At 39.5% G+C, this 21,614-nt stretch overlaps 2 protein-coding genes across 2 annotated transcripts in view; one reads left to right on the top strand and one right to left on the bottom strand.

The window, feature by feature from the left end:
• The window catches only part of cd36 (CD36 molecule (thrombospondin receptor)), a 30,285-nt gene extending 23,997 nt beyond the window's left edge, over window positions 1-6,288 (bottom strand). The window contains exons 1-2 of the mRNA XM_048554181.2: window positions 5,712-6,288; window positions 2,400-2,560 (exon numbers count right to left, since the gene is read on the bottom strand). Of these exons, the coding sequence (XP_048410138.1) occupies window positions 2,400-2,560; window positions 5,712-5,831 (281 nt within the window). The 5' untranslated portion in view covers window positions 5,832-6,288. The remainder of the gene's footprint in view (window positions 1-2,399; window positions 2,561-5,711) is intronic.
• A 1,009-nt stretch (window positions 6,289-7,297) lies between these two features.
• On the top strand, window positions 7,298-17,420 carry saysd1 (SAYSVFN motif domain containing 1). Its single transcript, XM_048554551.2, has 2 exons — window positions 7,298-7,448; window positions 11,837-17,420. Exons 1-2 carry the CDS (start codon window positions 7,317-7,319, stop codon window positions 12,170-12,172), a joined length of 468 nt encoding a protein of 155 aa, XP_048410508.2. The 5' UTR covers window positions 7,298-7,316; the 3' UTR covers window positions 12,173-17,420.
• Window positions 17,421-21,614: the final 4,194 nt, after the last annotated feature.

Raw genomic sequence — 21,614 nt, 5'->3', positions numbered from 1 at the left:
AGATATGAATGTGAAAGATTGTGCAACATCTAGAATCTGTCACTTTGGGTGAAAACCAACTGTTGCAGTTATCTTTGGAAGTGTTTCACATTCTGAACAACTTCATTTTACCTGTAAAAGATTCAACATGAGATACTATTTCAATATTTCTATTATTGTCGACAAGATAAGGTTATGATTATTGGGACTTATTCCCAAGTAGCATTAATATGTTCATTGTGGCAACAAGAGTTAACTGCACCTTCTTCAAAATTAATAACCTTCCATTGCCTGAACCTGGCAAAATGATTTATCTTTCACTGTGGCATTGGGCATGATATTGCTTGAAAAACTACAATTTTAACTTGAGTGGGATTAACAGGTTTTCTGAATGCTAGAAGCTGTGCATTGTGGCATTAATTCATTACACACCGGCTAAAGAGCGGAGAGTCTCAGGTGCAATAAAATCCTTTCAGCTGCTATCAGAAAGTTTTGTGCTGTTCACAGCGACATCACTGGGGTTTATTTAATTAGTGCTGATACACAGTTTTAAAATGCCAAAACCAAAACTATTTCTTGAGCAACGATTAGACCTTAACTTTTTGTCAACCATGCCAACTCTTCACAACAGTATTGTAGAAATCTGCACACAAACCACACATTTGGAAGAAGAAAATATATAATTGGACTGCCAGAGAGAAAGTAGCTTTGTGAAAAATACTGATATTTACCCTGGCATATTTACTAGCACTTAATGCAGTCACATAAATAGCTCTGACTTTGGCAAAATATATATAATCATTTAATGGGGTTTACCCAATTGTCAATCTGTATTGGTGAATGTTTGAAAAAAAAGGAGCAACTAACCGTAGGGAAGTCTTACTGAAACAGTACAAGATGTTGGTGAGCCCACATCTAGAGTACTTGTGAGCAGTATTTATTTAAGAAAAGTTATTATTTCATTGGTGCCAGTTCAGAGATGGTTCACTAGAATGATTGCTAGTTCAAGCAAAGGCTAAACAAGCTGGGAGTCAAATCACTAGCATTTAGAAGAATGTGAGGTGATCTCATTTAAACATATGCAATTCTTAAATATCTTCACAGGATAATTGCTAAAAGGATGTTTCCCCTCATGGGAGAGTCTCGGTCCTGACAGCATAGTTTCAGAATGAAGGGGTGTAAATTTGAGACTCTTAGAGGGTTCTTAATCTTTGGGACTCCCTGCCACACAGAGCTATGTGGGCAGATCCTTGTGTACATCTGAAGCTGAGATATATAGATTCCTGATCAGTAGGGGAATCAATGGTTATGGATAAAGAGCAGGGAAGTAGATGTGAGGAATATTGGATCAGCCATGATCCTACTGAGTGGCAGAGCAGGCTGGAGGAGCCAAAGAGCCTCCTCCTGTTCCTATTTCTTACAGTCTTATGGCCATTGGAATTTGCCTAATTTGGCTTCAGGTTAAGCTACTGCTATTAATTTATGTTACTGTGATCTTATATAAAATGTTATGAATGGACATTATTGCAGGGTATTAACTGGTTTTAGTGTTTGACCAATTCCATCTTGAATCTTGCAAAACACCAATTAATCAGACCTTGCTTATTTTTTTCAAATCTTTGGAACTATCAGAAATACATAAATTGATTGACAGGAATTTCATAAATATAAACATCTATATATGAATATAATCAAAAAGGGAGTTAGGTAAGTACTGGATACTGTCAGACCACTTACAAAATCTGAATACCAAAATTCTGTCTGACCTTAAAATGTAATCCTGCATCGTTTTTACTTTCTATAAACACAAGGCTTACATAAGTGATCTTTATTTACATTATCATCATCACTTTTTCCTCCCTTTATCTCCTGAAACTATTTGCATAATCCCTGAAGAATGTAAATGAATGTCAAGAGCCTAATTGTTCCTGTATGAAACCTTGTGTCTAGATTGTTTGTCAATATGGACATCACAGTGAAGCCATCCATCACAAAGGATGCTTGGGTAGCAATTAGCATTAGGAACCCCATCCAATTTTTCCACTGCAAAAATGGGATCATTACCATGCCCTTCATGCATTCACAATTCAGGACATGCTATAGATCAAAGTGAGGGCCTTCCTTGTCTGTACAGCTGAGTATTCACCAAATAAATGTCGTGAGCCATTGAGAGAATTCACTCTAATATTTTCATCTGATATTTCCCATAATTTCGGATCAAGGAATACATTTTGATTCAGAAGCTAACCCGTGTCTGGAAAGTGATTGAAAGGGAGTAAGATGTGCCAATAGGCGAGTGTCACAGCATGAGAACAGACGACAGCATGTATTTGAGTGTGTGCGTTTGGGGGAGAGTCAAAGAGGGGAGGGTTTACCCTCACTGGATCAAAGTGACAATGCCTAATTTAGATAGAATGTACCTGTAGGTATAGGGTCCTTTTTGTTCAACCACAGGTTTAGCTCCAAGATTCATAATTTCTGATGGATTCTTCACATTAAAAAGCCAGAACTGCCTGTAGACAGGACTTCCAGTTTGTATCCAGTTTTCATATGCAAGGGTGCCTTCTTTAATAACACCTTCCTACCAGTGATTGAAAAGAAACACTTCTGTTAATGTAATAATATGAGATACTGCAACAACCTGAAATAAACTCTATCAGTTCCGGAACAGTAACCTACTTCATCATAACAGAACTCAACACTGTCAATTCCACAACGTGTGCTTTTGACTTCCTTGAAACTTCGGGGAAAGCTGTAAATTGTGGCACAGATCAGCTGCAGTGTTGGTGACTCTGGTTGAAGTCAGGACAGAATGGAAAGAGGGGAACCAATACATGTTTTATGATTGGACTTCCAGAAGTCATTCAACAAGGTACCTCACACAAGGTTAAAACAGAAGAGCCCATGGTGTTCAAGGTAGACTATGGATTGGATAGAGAATTCACTCATGGGTGGGAAGCAGCAAGTGTGGGTAAGGGGTTCTTTTCCAGGTTGGGGACTCGTGACCACTGGGGTTCCACAGGGATCAGTGCAGGGACTGCAACTGTTTACAATTTACATTAATTATTGGGAGGAAGAAAGCAAACGTGCCATAGCCAAATATGCAGACATTACAAAAATAGGTGCACAGACAAGTTGTAAACAGTTTAGACAAGAGTGAGACATTGATAGGTTAAGTAAGTAGGCAAAAAGTTGGCACATGAGCATAATAAGGGAAAATATGAAGCTGTTCATTTTGGAAGGGAATACTAAAGAAAAAAAGTATTATTTAAATTGAGAAAAACTGAAAAAAGCTACAAGACAAAGGGACTTGCAGGCACTTGTACCAGAAAAACACAAAGCTAGCACACGTGTGACAGATAATCAGGAACGTGAATGGAATATCGGCACTCTTCCCAAGGGGATTAGAGTATAGGAGTAGGGAAGTCTCAGTACAACTGTATAAGGTACTGGTGAGACCACATCTGGAGTACCATGAGCAGGTTTGATTCCCTGAAGGAAAGATATCTTTTCACTGGAGGCAGTTCAGAGAAGGTTCACTAGGATGATTCCTGGTATGAAGGCATTTGCTTATGAACAAAGGCTAAACATGTTGGCACTCTATTTACAGATAGCAGGAACTGCAGATGCTGAAGCATCTGAGATAACAAGGTGCAGAGCTGGATGAACACAGTTTCTGAAGAAGGGTCTAGGCCCAAAACGTCAGCCTTCCTGCTCCTCTGATGCTGCTTGGCCTGCTGTGTTCATCCAGCTCTGCACCTTGTTATCTGGGACTCTATTCACAGGAATTTAGAAGAATGAAAGGTGTTCATATTGAAACATATAGAATTCTTGAGGGTCTTGACAAGGTAAATGCTGACAGATGTTTCCCATCATCAGAGGATCTAGAACCAGAGGGCATTGTTTCAGAATAAAGGGTTTACAACTTATGATTGAGACTGTGATAATACTGTGGCTTTAAGAGTATGTTTTGTCCTGCTTTCAGAGAGATATTGGGGGCATTTACTATGCAGGCTATGAGAAGATAAACAACTAATGAAGCCTTAGGTTTTTTTTTTATATAAATTTGGAATAATAGAAGCAGCCAGAATGGGTGGTGGTTGAGCTCCCACAGAACAAGGGATTTTAGGTTTAGCTTTCAGCAGTTGTTGTTGGGGTCATGAAGAAGTGAAAGCTATTCTTTTTCTCTCCTAATTACATCCAAAAGCTGGGGTTTCTCTGCCTGCTAGAGAAGTTGTGTGTGAGACAATCTGTGTTCTAAATTTGCCTTTTGCCAAAGGTGTGTTTATGGGATGCTACTGTATTGGAACAGTTACTGCTTAGTAGAAAATAATCTATTATTCTGTTATGTTTTAAAATACATCAGGCTTTTTTTGTTGTATTATAAGTATAGTGTTGAATAAATTGTGTTTTTCTTAACATCAAGTTTGACTGATGAATTGCAACTGGAATATAGCATCTCACATTTACCTTCAGATAAAAAAAAGTTAGGGTCTAGGCTACCTTCTTCATGTATTTTCAGAGGTTCTAGTCTGGTCCATGACAGATGAAAAGGTATTTCTTCTCTGGGGATGAAAGTCTTTGGAACTCTGCAGAGAGAGCTGTGGGAGCAGAATCCTTGTGTATGTTCCCATGCCAACGATATTGGTCAGGCCTGCTGTAGTGTTTCAGCATAGCCCAACGCAAGCTGGAAGAATGCAACCTAATCTTCTACTTAAGCACCCTACAGCCCTCAGGATTCACCACTCAGTTTAACAATTTCAGAATGGGAACACCCTCCTCTATGTTCTTCACCCTTCCCCGACATTTTCCCAAAGCTTCCTGCTTTGTATGGGTTACTCCCAGCACAGCCAACCCATTTCCAACCATTTACGTTTCTCATGAGCATCCTAACCAGCACTTCTTTCTCTTTCTCAGCTTATCATCACTAATCTCTTTGTTTGCCTTGCCCCTTTTTCTCTCTCCTGCTCTCTGGGCACTGTCTCCATGAACTTTATTCACTACCTCCAACCATATCCCATCAACATAAATACCATCTTTTCCCAGCTAACTTAAGTTCTGATGAAGGGAGTCATGGACTCAATACGCTAACTGTTTTTCTCTCCACACATGCTGCCAGACCTGCTGAGCTTCTCTAGCACTTGTTTTTGTTTCAGATTTAAAGCATGTGCAACTCTTCATATCGAAATACCATTTTCTCCATGTCTGTCTCATGGCTGCTACTAGACACAACAATGTCAGGGTTTGCATCTCAAATGGAATGAAGGTCTGATTCTTCATGACTCCTGCAATTCTTGCTGTATTCTACATGTGCCATACACACCCGTTGGCAGCTATGTATATTTGTGATTGGATTACCAAGATCTTGGGATGCTAAAAAGTTTGACTTTGAGGTTTGCAGGTTTATTTTTCTCCCAAACTACATATTTGAATTTATGTTGCTTCTGAATTTTTCTTTTATTTCAGAAAACTATCTACAAACCAGCAGACAGGAAGCAAACTTTAATCTATTTTCAAACCCCAAAGCCAAAAATGACGGACCAGTGGTACTAGCCAAGTGCACAACCCATTCGGCATTAGATATTAACAATAACAGAAATGCAACACACTACTACCATCAGTATCAGCGTCTTAGTGGTGCAAAAATGTAAGCACATAGAAAATATCCAGTACACACCAATAAGATCTTCAAGGATAAATTAACAACCTTCTTGAATAAAGTTAAATTTTACCTTATTTATAGTATCTCGGATAATCTTATCCCCAACTGGGATCAGTATACCTCCAATCACTGCCAACACCACACCGATAACAATTCCAACACTCCAGAAAATAGTTTTGTTGCTGAACATTATTGCCAGTCAGTTGAAGAACAGACTATTTATTCTGTAGTCTGCAGCAAACAATCAGCGCAAGAGAGCCCAAGAGACAGGGAGTCAGTTAAAAGTCCAGCTTTTTGTCAAAGCATGAAATGACATTTGAGATCAAATCAAGAGGGAAGAACTGATAAGGAGTTTGATTGCTGTCAAGGTCTACCAGACAAACTTTCTACTTTAATGAAACCATGTTCAAACAACAAAGTTCACATGATAAGGAGAATATGCTGAGAATTGGATGCATGCTTAACAGTTTCATAGCAGATGCCTTGCTTTGTTATTTGATAAATACAATTTGTGGCTATTTTCCTCAAGGAGTTAATCCATTTAGAGTAACTTGAAACATTGCAATTAAACAGAGGACAGAGCAATATATCACAAGAAAAAGCTTTTGGAACTGGCACAGATCACCAAGCAAGAAAATACTCCAAACATGATCGGTCATTTTGAGAAGAAAATGTTCTGTACACTTTTGATCCTGCCATAAGACACAGCTGCGGTCAATATTAGAAATGCAAACTACGTCCCTAAGATGAGATAGTAGGAACTGCAGTTGCTGGAGAATCTGAGATAACAAGGTGTAGAGCTGGATGAACACAGCAGGCCAAGCAGCATCAGAGGAGCAGGAAAGCTGACGTTTCGGATCTGGACCCTTGTTCAGATATGGGGAAGGAGAAGGGGGTTCTGAAATAAATAGGGAGAGAGGGGAGGCGGTTAAAAGATGCATAAAGGAGCAGATAGGTGGCGAGGAGATGGACAGGTCAAGGAGGCGGGGATGGAGCCAGAAAAGCTTTCCTCTCCTCTGATGCTGCTTGGCCTCTTGTGTTCATCCAGTTCTACACCTTGTTATCTTCAATCCCCACGATGCAGTTTTATATCGTCACTATTAATGTGGCGTTGATTTCAAATTATTCTGCCTGCATTTTTAAAAAATCCCATAAAAGGTGTTGCGAAAACCTTTCAATTTAACGTCCAACAGAAGATAGTGAGAATGTTGCAGAATGAAACTGAACTTTAGACTGCGGTTCCCTGACAGCTCCTTTAATCAAGTAAAAGGATTAGAAACAGAAAATCAGGAGTTTGTGGGCACTTTCCGAGGAACACTCGAACCGTTAATTCTATTTCTTCCTCCGCAGGGGCTCAAAACCTAGTGAACATTTCCACCAGAGATTGTAGGAACTGCCGATGCTGGAGAATCCGAGATAACAAAGTGTGGAGCTGGATGAACACAGCAGGCCAAGCAACATCTTAGGAGCACAAAAGTGACATTTCGGGCCTGGACCCTTCAACATTTCCACCGTTTCGTTTCACTGTGCTGTGGACAGTCTTTACTATCGGACACTTCAGCCCATCAGAATGGGGTGGGCTGTCCTTAGTAACGGACACTTCCGCCCCGCTGGATTGGTCGGACAATTCCTAATGCCGAGCAGACTTTAGTGTCGGACACTTCCGCCCCGCAGGATGGAGCGGAAGTTGGCAGAATGGCGAGCCCGGCAGAAATTGGAGAGTCCGCTGGAGGAGGATCGCGGGTTTCGGGGAGTTCACGGAGTTTTCAGCGCTTTGTTGGCGAAGCTCCGGTTCCCGAAGGATGAGGTAGTGCCCCGGGAGAAGTTGAGTGGAGTCAGGGGCATTTTTCTTCCTTGTATCACAACCCTCTTTCTTTTTCCTGGGATCTGCGGCCTCAATACTCTGGGTATCCTGAGACCCACCGCCTGAAGCACCGCAGGCCGGAAGGTCTCCAGCTGGTACGCGGTCCCAGCACCGCAGGCCGGAGGGTCTCCAGCTGGTACGCGGTCCCAGCACCGCAGGCCGGAGGGTCTCCAGCTGGTACGCGGTCCCAGCACCGCAGGCCGGAGGGTCTCCAGCTGGTACGCGGTCGCAGCACCGCAGGCCGGAGGGTCTCCAGCTGGTACGCGGTCCCAGCACCGCAGGCCGGAAGGTCTCCAGCTGGTACGCGGTCCCAGCACCGCAGGCCGGAGGGTCTCCAGCTGGTACGCGGTCCCAGCACCGCAGCCTGGCGGTCTTCAGGTCTTACACAGTCCTTGTTCTGCTTTACCTAACTGCCTTGGGCTTCGCTGAGTCTATTCAGTACCATTCTGAAAGTGGCTATAGCTTGTAAGAACACTATTAAAAGCAGCACCCTTTATCATTTAAAGCTTGTGAAGGACATGCATTTTCCGCTTTACTCCCTATTGCTGCATTGATTGCTGGTCAACGTTTCCCATTCCATTTTGTATATGTCACTCACTAAGTCATTGCAGGATCTGACCACAAGATAGCTCTAATGTTGCACCTCAGATCTTCTTGTGTTCCTGTTTCTGGGCTCATTGGCAATCCAGTTTATCGTCCTGGAGGCCCAATCCCTTACCCCTTTCCCAGCTTTGGAAATTTATCTATAGGAACATAATGTTTCCCCAGTTGATGATTTTGCTTCCAGTATGGATCATAACTTTTGGCTTTCCTTTGGAATACTCTGCAATCATTTAACTCTTACTTATAAGCTGTCAGTAGCCAGGCCAACACACTATGTCAGAATGGTATCTTTGTTTACTGCAATGTGTAACTATTCTTCTGCCTGTTAAATCATTGTAGCAATTCCAGTTCTACAACATTATGGAAGCTGCCCCAACCAACCTCCCCATAGTGTTATGACTGTGATTCCATTCTCCTTCTAAACTTTGCACACCCATGGGTATATCTCCTGCACTGTCTAACTATTTTTCATGGTGGTCACTAGTCTCTTCCCTGAAAAGTCAGGAGTTGTGGGATGACAGCCTCCTGAAAAATGCCACCCACAAAAATCTTACCTGCATGTGTGTATTCAAACTCAAGTTTTTATCTTAAGCAGTTGGTGTTTTCGTGTAGTTTTCCAGGGTATGCTGTTCCAGCTACTCTGCCATTTTTTTCCAAATAATTTGTTTCTTAAGATAATTTAACTAAAATGATATGCACTACAAAAAGTATCCACCACTACTAATACATCCTAACCATTGCAAGCAATTACCATTAAACTACCAGTAAATACTGAGCTGTAAACAATACCCAGTCATTCTCTTGGTGTTGTGATGTACCATTTTGGTTTTTTTGACTTCTTTTTCAGACTTGCTGTTTCCCTTTTTTTGCTGCTCTCTTTCTTGTAGAAGGAATCTTTTTGTGGATTTATTTTATGCTCCTCCAGCTACTTGTGGATAGCGGTGGGATTCCCTTTCTTTTTCTGAGGATGTGAACTTTAACTTGGAGGTATTGTCTGGTCAGATGCCAATTTTGGTCAAACTTAGGGGTGGTAGATGATTAGGACTAGTTCAAGGTGGAAACCTGACAGTAGCATTTGGATGAGAGATAATGGGAACTGCGGATGCTGGAGAATCTGAGATAACAAAGTGCGAAGCTGGATGAACGCAGCAGGCTAAGCAGCATCTTCGGAGCTGTATTCATCCAGCTTCACACTTTGTTATTTATAATAGCATTTGGATGAGCTGGCACAGGATGGAAGGCCAACCTGGGAGCATTGGAATAGTGAGACCTAGCCGCAATTCCAAGACCCAACAGATGTGTACAGTATACAAAAAACTGTCAGGGATGATCTGTTGTCAGTGCAACAAACTGAACTCTGTTCCCATGTACAATGATATTACAGTTTGCATCTCTTGCTGATAGTATTATCCGCTCATTGCTGTGTAACTGCAGTCACATTGAGGAGGCCCATGCATTTTGTGATTTTAAATTGTAAAATATAAAAATTTTGTTAAGAAATCTGTCCATGCTTTCCATAAAAAGTGGTCTGTTTTACTTTCTTTACTCATCAAGGACCTTGATATGTCTTCTAAAAGCTGAATGTTTTAAATGAAATCTCTTCCACAATTCACATGTAGGTATTGGCCTTAAAATTTTACAGACAACTGCTGCAAACAGCCAAAGAAACGATAGCTGTCTGAGAAACTTGATCCTGATAGATGTCATGATCATCCAAGATTGGAAGTAGCTCAGCCTTGTAGGCTAAAGCTGGACATTGTAGAGTAGATAATAAAATGTGAGGCTGGATGAACACAGCAGGCCAAGCAGCATCTCAGGAGCACAAAAGCTGACGTTTCGGGCCTAGACCCTTCATCAGATGAAGGGTCTAGGCCCGAAACGTCAGCTTTTGTGCTCCTGAGATGCTGCTTGGCCTGCTGTGTTCATCCAGCCTCACATTTTATTATCTTGGAATTCTCCAGCATCTGCAGTTCCCATTATCTCTGATACGTTGTAGAGTAGCTTTTGTTCATTTTTTTTTGGTTTCAATGAATTTAATTGAATGAATGATGTAAGTGAGAGATCTTTCTAATGCAGGCTGAGGGCCATGAAAATGGTTTTTGTATTTCTGTGCTTGAAAAATCACAAGAACAATAAAAAGTAATTGATGCAAGTTAATTACAAACTCCCAAACAACATATACTAACTGTTTTCCTATATTTTTTTTGTTCCCTTATGTGTGATACTGACTGTAGTTCATTTTAGATTTCATCTCTGAATTATCCTATTAGCACTATTTGTGTAAATTAAAATTGTATTTCACAAGATGGAATTGAATAGCTTCCAGAGCATGAGGTGGAGACAAACTCTTATCTTCTGTGATGTTACAGAATCATAAAATACTGGTTATTATGCATGAGTCACCCCGAATAATTCACATCTAACCAACACTTCAGTGTTCTATCAATTTATTGACTTGTTTTCCTATTAAATCTCTCAGTTTCTTTTTTTTTCTTTGGGACACAGGGACAACTGGCAAAATGTTGCCTGTCCCTAATTGTCCTGAGAAATAGATGGTCAGGGGTTTGTTGGAATGGCTGCAGTTCTTGCAGTAGTTTTGCTGCAGCAATGGAATCCAGGAACAGGAAGGGCTGGTTTCAAGTTTGCTTCTGAAACAACCTGCCTGTGCCATAAAAATTTTCTGCCCTCCAATAGCACAACATAAATACCGTGTCCAGTTTCCACCCTATTTTGCTTATCTGCATGTAAGCTGTTAAAAACACTGTAATCCTTCCCCAAGAAATGTCAGTCATGGGTATTTAACCAAGGGCATTTTAACCAAAAAATCTACAGAATAACAGTATTATAAAATGATGAAACTAAGAAACTTGTGAACTTCGTATTCAGAATGAATTACTTACATTGGTTTAACTACATGACCTGCTGTGAATGCTACTAATGATTAAATGTGTAGTCATAGCACCTTGACAGGATTTTTTAAGTTATTAGAAGATTTATACTGAGTTTCCACATGGTTAGAAGTCAGTGACTGAGAGGCTAGAATGAGACTGGGTGATACACAGAATATTACTGCATAGAAGGAGGCCTTTCATTTGATAAGATTGTACTAGTTTATTAAGTTAATCAACAAGATTCATTCCCTACTGTTTCTCCACAGTATTGCAAATTTTTACTTTCCAAATATTTATTCAACCCTCTTGTACCCATTATCAGAGTATACATTGCAACTGTTCTGATACCAGGTTGATTTATCCATTTTTCTCAGGGACAGGGATGCATCATAACTTAAATAAAAGCTGAATACTGCAAATGTTGGAAATCTGAAATAAAAGCTAAGTTTCGGAGAAACTCGGCAGGGCAGGCAGCATCTGTGAAAAATAAGAGTTAATTCTTCAACTCCAGCATGACTGTTCTTCAGAAGAAGAGTTATGTCACAACATTAACTCTGTTTCTCTCTCCACGAAGGCTGTCAAACCTGCTGAGTTTCTCCAGCACTTGCTTTTCTTATTTCATGTATCATGGCTTGTCTGACATAATTTAGCACTCACTTGGGTTTGATCTTGATTTCTTTCACTATTGCTGTAGTTGCAACTACACGAGTGACTTGTCAAGGAAATGAATGTAGAATAAAAACACAGGTTTTCTACACCCAAGAAGAAACTGGAGCATCAGCGTCATTGGTCCTCAGCTTAAACATAGGTTAAAACAGGAATTTGTTTTTCTTTCAGGTAAAGGAAGAAGTTGACCACAGTTGGTCCCATGAGAGATCCCTAGCAGAACCCATTGAATCTGATCACTCTATCTTCAATGCCGTGACAATCCTGAAATTCCTGCTCTGGCTGGTCCTACTTGGCCTCTTCATTGAGCTGGAGTTTGGCCTGGCATTTTTTGTGCTGTCAATGTTTTACTGGATTTATGTTGGCACTCGTGACCCATCCAAAAAGAAGCAAGGTGAAATTAGTGCATACTCTGTGTTCAACCCTGGCTGTAAGGCTATTGAAGGCAGTCTGACAGCAGAGCAGTTTGAGCGAGAACTTCAATACAGACCTTTAGCTGGCAGGTGACTAGTCTGTGATATATTTTCATTTTATTATACTAAATGTTCATTGGGTTTATATTATCCCTGATATTCCGTGTGTTGCTGTAGTCTCTCATGTTACATAGGTCAGTGCTTAGCAGTGGTTTACACACTGCAGACTGTTCACATGTAACATGGACATGGTAATATTGAAATACAAAAGAAAGGCAACAATAAAATTGACATTCTCATTTACAAAAACAGTTTGTTTAATAGCATTAAATGTATTTTCTTGTAATTCTGCCCTTTATCTCAAGGCTATTACTGGAATATTCTGCAGGTAGCATTGTACATTTAGTTTTTAAATAAATGTGCCAAATTAAATGATATTTAATGTCCTAAAACTTGTTGAGAAAAATCTAGTTGTCCTGCATTCTGCCCTCCATTTATTTCTGTTTTACTGCACGGGTTGGGTTACAACACAGGAATAAGTCTTAAATTCACAGTCTTAAGATCTTATAAATCATGAATAAAACCTGGACAATGTATTGCTGTTCCCAAGCCCTGCACCTACATTTACATCTATCATGTTCTTCCGAACAATTACATATAGTCAACTACAGGCTTACATTTTTCAAAGCACATTACATTAAATTGTCGGTCACTGGATTGAAAGTATTTTTGGTCATTTATTTACCAAGTTTCCACATCTATCACATGACTTAAGTTGCAGTGATGTGTCACGCAGATGACACCTCAGTGACACCATTATTTCTCATCATGTTCTAATACCTTCTCATGTTCACCTTCTAAATGTCTGATGTTATCCACACAGATTAGTTTCTCTCAGTGTCACAAACTGCTTTTTAGATTGCTACAAGATTGCATTGAGTTCTTAAAATGGCCATCAGTAGATTAAGTTGTGGAATGATCTGTTATTGCCCCACAATCATCTTTCATTCGACATCACAATTTTTCATGTTTCAGCTTTGTTTTCAGTGTACGGGTGACAAATGTGTCACTGTATAGATTTAATGTTGATTTTTCATCCTTCTCCAGCGAGAGGCAAATAAAGAACATTGCATTTTCACAGTGCTTTACATTGTGAGCAAGTGTGGCAAAATCCCAATGTGCAACACTGAATTAAGTGCCCAAATAAAGTATTTTTGGTATTGTTCGGGTAGTTATTTGTTGGCCAGATGAATGAGGGACTTCTCCTCTGAAAAATGCCAAGAGATTTTTCACATCAACAATAGCTTGCACTCATATAACAACTTTAACTAAGCTACAAATCTTCTCAAAACTCACTTTAACTAAGTAAAATACCCCTTTGTGCTTCATAAGAATTTTAGGAAACAAATCTGATGGCGGGCCACATGAGACGTTATGGCAGATCAGAGGTTTTCTCAGAGGTGGAGAAGTTTATGAAAGGAAGTCCAGACTTTAGGGCATTGACAGAAAAAGACAAGACTGTCAATGAAGATGTGATTAAAATTGGGGATGCTCAAGAGGTGAGAATGTGGAAGGTGGAAATACCTTGGAACATTTTAGGGCTGAAGTTGATGACAGGGATAAGGAGCTGTGAAACAATGGAGAGATTTGAAAATAAAAGTGAACATTTTAAAGTTGAGGCTGTGCCTCCCTGGGAGCTGGGCTGATGTGTGTCTAAGATTTGATGTGAGAATACAGCTAGGAGGGAATCTCGGGTGACTTCAATTACACTTTAAGAGAGCAGGTGAGAAGCTAGGAATTCTGTGGCAACAAACATACTATCTTTAATACCTGCCTACTAAGCCAAGAGTGTGATGGAATACTGTCCACCTGCCTGAGTAAGTGCCCAACACCATCCAGGACAAAGAATTAATTTGATTGTCATCTCTTCCACCATTTTCAGCATGCAGTTTTTTTGCCACCTCCACAGTGTGTTCATGATGAATGTGTACCATCTACCACATGCGCTGAAGTAACATGCTAAGGCTGTTATAACAGAATCTTCCAAACTGGTGACCTCTACCAGCTAGATGGACAGAGACAGCAGACACATGGGAATGCCATCACCAATACCACACGGACTGCAGTAGTTCAAAAAGGTGGCTCACCGCTACCTTCTCCAGAGTAATTAGGGATCACTGTTAAATGCTGGTCTAACCACCAGTGTTCACTTCTCTCAAGCAAAGAATAAGTTTAAGATGGTAGAGGGGAATGATAGTCAAATCTAGATGTATTGAGGCGTTGATGGTTTTAACAGCAGTGAAGCTGAAGGTGGGCAGAGTTGAATGATGTAGAAACATAAGTAGGTGGTTTAAGTAAAAACAAAGAGATCATTCATTGAAGGTGGTAGACAGGATTTGTTTAAAGTTTCATCCAAAAGATGATGCCTCCCACACTGCAGCACTACTCAATACTTCAGTCATGTAACTAGCTTGTGAATAGAACTAGAACCCATTAGCCATACTGAAGCATAATGCAACTACTGAATCAAGGCTTACAGTCATGTAGTAAATGCTGTTCCATTATTTACATGTTAGGAAATGTCCAATTAAAGCTGTCAAATAATTGCAGAAAATTCTTTGCCATAGAATTATTTACTCAATTATGCTTTGCTACAAATAAAATCAATACTAGGACTATACTGGAAGGGATACAAGTATGTATTTTTAAATAAAGTTCAGCATCTGAAATTTTAATTCAGAAAGAACATAATGAAAGAAAATAAAGGATAAGATGAACATAAATACATATGTCAAATATTTCATCACAAAATTTAAAGCTGAATTTGTGACCACTTCAAATTTTGATTGCAACCAATACAGTCCTTTGTTGAAATTGTTGAATTCAAACTACTACATAATTAGCATTTAGTGGGGTCAAAACATTATTGAGTTGTCAGGAGTGGACTGTCGATGTTGTAAGTTGTGAAGGTTTATTTGAGATTCTTCAGATCGTTCTTGCCTCTTGTAGCTCAAATCTGCAGCCCAGAGATGTTCTCAATGACAGTATTCAGATATGAAGTGGAAGCAGGTGAGAGTGATAGATGGGTTTTATTTTTCCAGTAACTTTTTCTTAATGTAAATGTGTTTTATTTGTTCAATTTGCACCATTTCATTCCTTATTTTCTCTTTTTATAGGATGTGTTTCTCCTTGTCAATAAACTTTAATGTGTTTGTTTAAAAATTTAGGATCACATTTGTTTCCTTTTTTGAGTTTGTAGATTCTTAAGTTTTGTTTCATAATACTCAATGCTCTACCTTAAAGAGTGTTGATTGATCCTGTATGGAAGTGTTGTTGAAACATCTATCTTGGGGTAATCCTCGTTTTATTACATCTAGCCTTTCAGAAGTTCTGCACTGGGGCCCTTTAGACTTGCTTGCTGAGCTGGTGTGTTTACTTGCAGACATTTTGACACCCTGCTAGGTAAAATTATCAGTGCAGCGCCTGTGAAGTGTTAGAGTTCTGTCCCGCTTGTTATTTATATAGCTGGGTTTGCTGGGGTGGTTGGCATCTCTTACACTTTTGTTTTTCAGTGGTTTGCATATCAGGCCCAGTTCAATGTGTTTATTGATGGAGTTCCAGTTGGAATGCCAGGCCTCCAGGAATTCCCTGGCATGTCATAGTAATCTGACCCCACTAACAAAGACATTTTTTCCTCCCCACCCTTATGTGCGTTCCAAAGGGACCACTCTCTCCTTGACTCCCTTGTCCACTTCACGCTTCCCTCCAGCCCCACCTCCCCCGGCACTTTTCCCTGCAACCGAAGCAAGTGCTACCCCTGCCCCTATACCTCCCCGCTCACCCCCATCCCAGGCCCTAAGAAGACTTTCCGCATCAAACAGATGTTCACCTGCACATCTGTTAATGTGATATACTGTATCCGCTGTCCCCATAGTGGCCGCCTGTACACCGGGGAGACCAAGCGGAGGCTTGGGGACTGCTTTGCGGAACACCTATGCTCAGTTCACAACAAATAACTGCACCTCCCTGTCGCAAACCATTTCAATGCCCCCCCCCCCCCAACTCCTCGGACAACATGTCCATCCTGGGCCTCCTGCGTTGCTGCGATGATGCCACCTGAAAGATGCAAGAACAGCATCTCATATTTCGCTTGGGGACCCTGCAGCCCAATGGTATCAATGTGGACTTCACAAGCTTCAAAATATCCCCTCCCCCAACCACATCCCAAAACCAGCTCAGCTAGTCCTCGCCTCCCTGACCATTCCTCCCACCCCAAGTCCCAACCCCTTCCCCTACCCACAGACCTCATCCCGTCTCCTTGTCCTGTCCGTCCTCCCTGGACCGACCTATCCCATCCCTAACTCCCCACCTACATTCACTGGCTGTAACCCCGCCTCTTTGACCTGTCTGTCTCCTCTCACCTTATCTTCTCCTTTATCCATCTTCTATTCGCCTCCCCCTGTCTCCCTATTTATTTCAGAATCCCCTTCCCCTCCACCTTTTCTGAAGAAGGACCTCGACCCGAAACATCAAACTGTCCTGCTACTCTGATGCTGCTTGGCCTGCTGTGTTCATCCAGCCTCACACCGTTTTATCTCGTATTCCCTGGCATGTGTGTGTTTGGCTTGTGCTATAATGGATGTGTTGTTCCAACTGAATTTGTGTCCTTCTTTGTCTGTGTGTACTGATGCCAGTGAGAATTGGTCATGTCTCTTGGTGGTGAGTTGGTGTTTGTGTGTATCCTTATTTTCAGTTTTCTTCCAGCTTGGCCTACGTGATGGTTCTCATAATCCTTGCATGGTATTTTTTATATTACATTGGTTTTATTGGTTGTGGGTATGGGATCCTTTTACATTCGTCAGTAGCTGTCACAGGGTGTTTGTTAGTTTGTGGGCTATCCTGATACCTAGGAGTCTGAGTAGTCTTGTGGTCATCTCTGATATGTCTCTGATGTACGGTAGGGTGACTAACGTGTCTGGCTGTGCCGTGTCTTCCTGTTGTGGAGGTAATGGTGGATTATGCTTTTTTGGGTATCCATTCCTTTAAAAAAAATCTGGGCCCTGATCTTTCACCTCTTTTGATCTCTCAGATCACATTAGCTTCATCACCCTGTGGTTGCTGGCTCTTCTTCTCTACACATTTATCGGTTCAATATCAGGACTTAACTGTTGGAAAGCCAGACAAAAATTCTGCCTCTAACGATCGTAGGGGAGACTTTCTGCTTGGGTGAGACTTTTTAAATCCGAGGACAGTGTGGTCCATAACAACTGGTATCATCATGCCAAACAATTATGTACATGCTCTGACTGTCTAATACAGGCTAATAAATGTTTTCCACTTTGCATCCAGCGTTATTTCTAGAATACTATTTACAAGAAATGTTGGGGTAACTGATTATTCAACATTGCTTGTGCTGACAGTTGGTTATCCCTTCTTATAGTAATTCTTTATAATAATTGTTTTCTTATCTTAACTGAAGTGTGATTGTGGTAGCTCATGGGAGAAAAATGTAATCCTTCATTTCAAAGTATTGTGTGCTATTTGCTGCAAAGTGCGGCAGACTTTAACATTAACATCTAAGTTGTCCCATGGGAAATGCATTAACATCTAGGTTGTCCCGTGGGAAATGCTTAGCTGCACAAGTTAGTTTTTTGGAAAGCATAGATTATCATCTGGGCTGGCATTAATTGTGATAGTAACAGTTAGCTTTATTTTCCCATTTTTGTTTTAGATACAGATATCATCTTTTGAAAAATCATTTACCGACAGAACGTTGAGGCATATATCTAATTGAACAAACTTAAGCCACGTGTGACTAGTTTCAAGGCAAATTGCGCTGGTCTCTGATCTCTGGATCCTAAAACAGAAGTAACATCCAACCAATGAATTGCATTTCAAATATTCACCTGACAATAGACAATGATCTCACCTATTTTCAAAGATATGCAAAGCTGGAATGGTGATAACCAATTTAATGATGGTCAAAGGGCAATATGTTCCAACGTTAGAATGCCTAATCTGTTACAATGAAGAGATCATTTTGCATTTTCAGACTTCAAAATGTACTAAGCAGACATAAACAGTAACAAAATTCAGCAAGACATCAACAGATGCATAAAATAGAACAAAGGTGAAATTTAACAGTTTGATTGGCAGATTGAAACAAGGCAAAATCGACTGTATGTTACTTTATTTTAGCTTTAAACAGGAATAGAGAGAACATGTGTATACATTTATTCAAGAGTGACAGGACACAATACGAAGAATTTAAAAGGTATATGGGATCAAGAGACATGAACTCAAAAACATTCCAATGCCAATGGTTAGGCCTCAGCTGAATTTGTCAATTCTTGGCACCAAACTTAAGGAATTGTATTAACATTTTGGAGAAGATTCAGAAAATGAAGTAAACAGTTGTGTAAATGATTAATTCATTATCCAAGGATTGCATGAAGGCTTGGCATCCATCATTTGAAACGGTTTAATTTGTTTTATTCATTCATGGGATATGGGCATCACTGGCTAGGCTAATGCGTATTGCCCATCCCTAATTGCCCAGAGTGCAGTTAAGAGTCAACTGCATTGCTGTGGGTCAAAGGACCAGATCAGGTAAGGATGGTGGTTTCCTTCCCCAATGGACACTAGTGAACCAGATGGGTTTTCCGACAATCAACAATAGATTTATGGTCATCATTCAACACTGAATTCTAGATTTACAATAAATTCAAATTCTACCATTTGCCATGGGGAATTTTGAACCTGGGTCCCTAGAACATTGTGAGTCTGTAGATTAACAGCCTAGCAATAATACCACTAGGCCATCACCCTTGCGATAACTGGTAAATTGCAATTCTTCTATTTTTCTTTTCAATTTATCCCTTAAATGGATCTGTCTGTCTGTGTGCAAATAACATTGTGATCAAAGCAGAGTAATTTAAAAAATGGACATTAATTGGATTAACATGTAGTTTAGGTTTGTCAGCTAAAGTTACAGTATTAATAATAAAGTGTTAATTTTTGCACAAGTTGTAAACTTGGTGTCCAAAATCTGTTATTCATAGAGCTTTGTTAGAAGTGACTGGGCAAATTTTAAGTGTTATTCAACATTTTGTTTTCACAATGTTGCCAATCCAGTCATTGTAAGGCTGATTTGCTTTGGCTTGCTATCCCTGGTCATAACTCTACCATCTGAAAAGTCCTGCTCCAGGAATCAAATTTACTGTCACTTTCATGAATCGAGTTAGGGTACAGTTGCTATTTTAGGAAAAACCTGATCTAATGTTCAGGATACATACGATTGAATCTAGCCTACATTGACTTGTCATTGTTTTGCTCATCCTCCTCTTCATCAAAGCAGCACAAATATAAAGGGATGTCTCTGATAAAATCCAGTGTGTTACCAAGGATGGATTAACACAAAGAGCTGGGCCACTTTTACCAGCATGACATGAACAAGAGCATTTAAAAAATACATACATAAAATGTTCACAGCAATCTCCAGGATATAATTCCTATTCTGAGGAATTTCTTTCAGTTGCTTTCTTTGATCAAGTGACTACATTCTCTAATTGATATTTTTTTCAAGATTCTAAAGAGAATTTTATTCAAATGAATTCATTCAAAATAAATCCAAGCTAAAGCTGGTTCTAAGAATTGTTAAAATTGTTCTTATTCATTATGGGTTTCGATCAAATTCCAGCGGAATGTATTAAAGTTAGAAATAACCTGCATTTATGCTGTAGCTTTTACTACTTATGATCATTCCAAATCACTTCACAACTAACAAAGTAGTTTTATAGTATAATTGCTTTTGTAATGTAGGGAAATATGCTACTGGAACCCGGAAACTAATAAGTGACTGTTGCAATATGTTAAGCAGAATCAGGGACCCTTCCTTTTAATTTTAGAATAATAACTTTTGATTATCTAGTGCATGTGCAGAAAATTGCCAAAAGAACACCCACCAGTTCGATAAGAAATATTAGAGTTAGAGCAAGAGTAATACTTCACTGAGGTTGAGTGGTCCATGATAAATATTAATGAGAGAAATGGTTGAATCTTTTTGCTGTATCTGATTTTAAATTGTTCTTTTGTGCAATAAATATATATTCTTTTGTTAAAAATATATTGGCAACCTAATGTGAATGTTAAGTGACTGACAGCCATGGCAGCTAAATTGTATAGCTACAAAATATCAAACCATGTTTCACTCTAGATTCTAACTTGTCCAGTATTACCATTAGCTGGAATCATAACAACATCATGGTTCATGCCAAAACATCAATTGTCTGTATTGTGCAAGGATTAAAAATAAAACCCTTTTGTTTTCAAATTGCAAATGTTGTTGAATCAATATTGCCCAAGTCAAGTTAAAAGTCAAAATAGATGACTCAAGTCTCAATAGACACAAGCCCAATTTACTGATGAAAACATCGATAACTCCAATGTCTTATATAATTAGATAGTTATATAAACCCATAATGATTAAGAACAATTTTAACAATTCTTAGAACCAGCTTTAGCTTGGATTTATTTTGCATGAATTTATTTGAATAAAATTCTCTTTACCACGAAAAGAAATTATGGTAAGTACTAAAATTGGTAATCTTATGCCTTGATTTTTCTATTCACGGCATGTAAGAAAGTAACTTTTAAATCATGAAAGATTAAATCTGCTAATGATTGGTACATTTTTCTTGGAAAAAAAAGACGTTAGACTGGAAATTGTGAGGGTACCAGTGGCCCTGATGAAAGACTGGAAAATCAGGACACACATTGTCTCAATAAGATCCCCATCTAGATCTTGTGCCAATCTAGGAGCTAATGATGCTGGTTCGGCTTCAATCCTTTGATGGGATGAGATGACCCTGTAGAGTTCAATTGTTTGATTGATTCGTGTTTGCTATGTTACTTGGTTCTCTAATCTTTGAAACTGTACTTGATTCTTAAGCCTGTGGGTGACATTTGTTGCGACTCACTGAGGTAGTGATCTAGAAGTCGAACCCTGCTATTCCCAGAGTCATCACAAAAGTTAAAGATTTGATAAAATAAACAAAGTTCTACAATCTACCTAAGTTTCAGACATAGATTGATAGAAAGCATGGACCAAGTTTCTGGACTGAACAAGAATGGCTATTTATTTCAAGTAATTAGACTCTAGTTGCAGATAAACAGATATAAACCATAGGTATATAATGCAACTAATTAAAATTCTAATTGCTTTATAAATTCCCTCTACGCACTTACTGACATACAAACAAATGGAGTTAAATAGGTTATGAACAGAGGAAAATGACTGGAAAGACAGTTTAATAATCTTTGTTCCAGATTCAGAGGTTGAAATGATCTTTATGACTATTCTGCTGGCTAGCACATTGCTTCAAACATCATTCTCTGGTTTCTTCCACTGTTTGGTGAGGGATACAAGATAACTAGTTCCATTATAAAAAGTCTAATTTGTTGGCATCCAGAAGGTCTGTGCCATTGGTAATGGGTCACTAACCCATTAATTAATCAATTCTTGTTGCCAGCAAAAG

The sequence above is a fragment of the Stegostoma tigrinum genome, chromosome 25 (genome assembly GCF_030684315.1).
Source record: "Stegostoma tigrinum isolate sSteTig4 chromosome 25, sSteTig4.hap1, whole genome shotgun sequence".
In the NCBI taxonomy this organism is placed as follows: Eukaryota; Metazoa; Chordata; class Chondrichthyes; order Orectolobiformes; family Stegostomatidae; genus Stegostoma; species Stegostoma tigrinum.
This window is presented reverse-complemented; position numbering and strand designations above follow the sequence as displayed.

Coding starts and splice junctions, on each gene's coding strand:
- saysd1 (XM_048554551.2), top strand. CDS start 7,317: ATGGAGCGGAAGTTGGCAGAATGGCGAGCCCGGCAGAAATTGGAGAGT. Junction 7,449..11,836: donor TCCGGTTCCCGAAGGATGAG/GTAGTGCCCCGG, acceptor TTTTTCTTTCAG/GTAAAGGAAGAAGTTGACCA.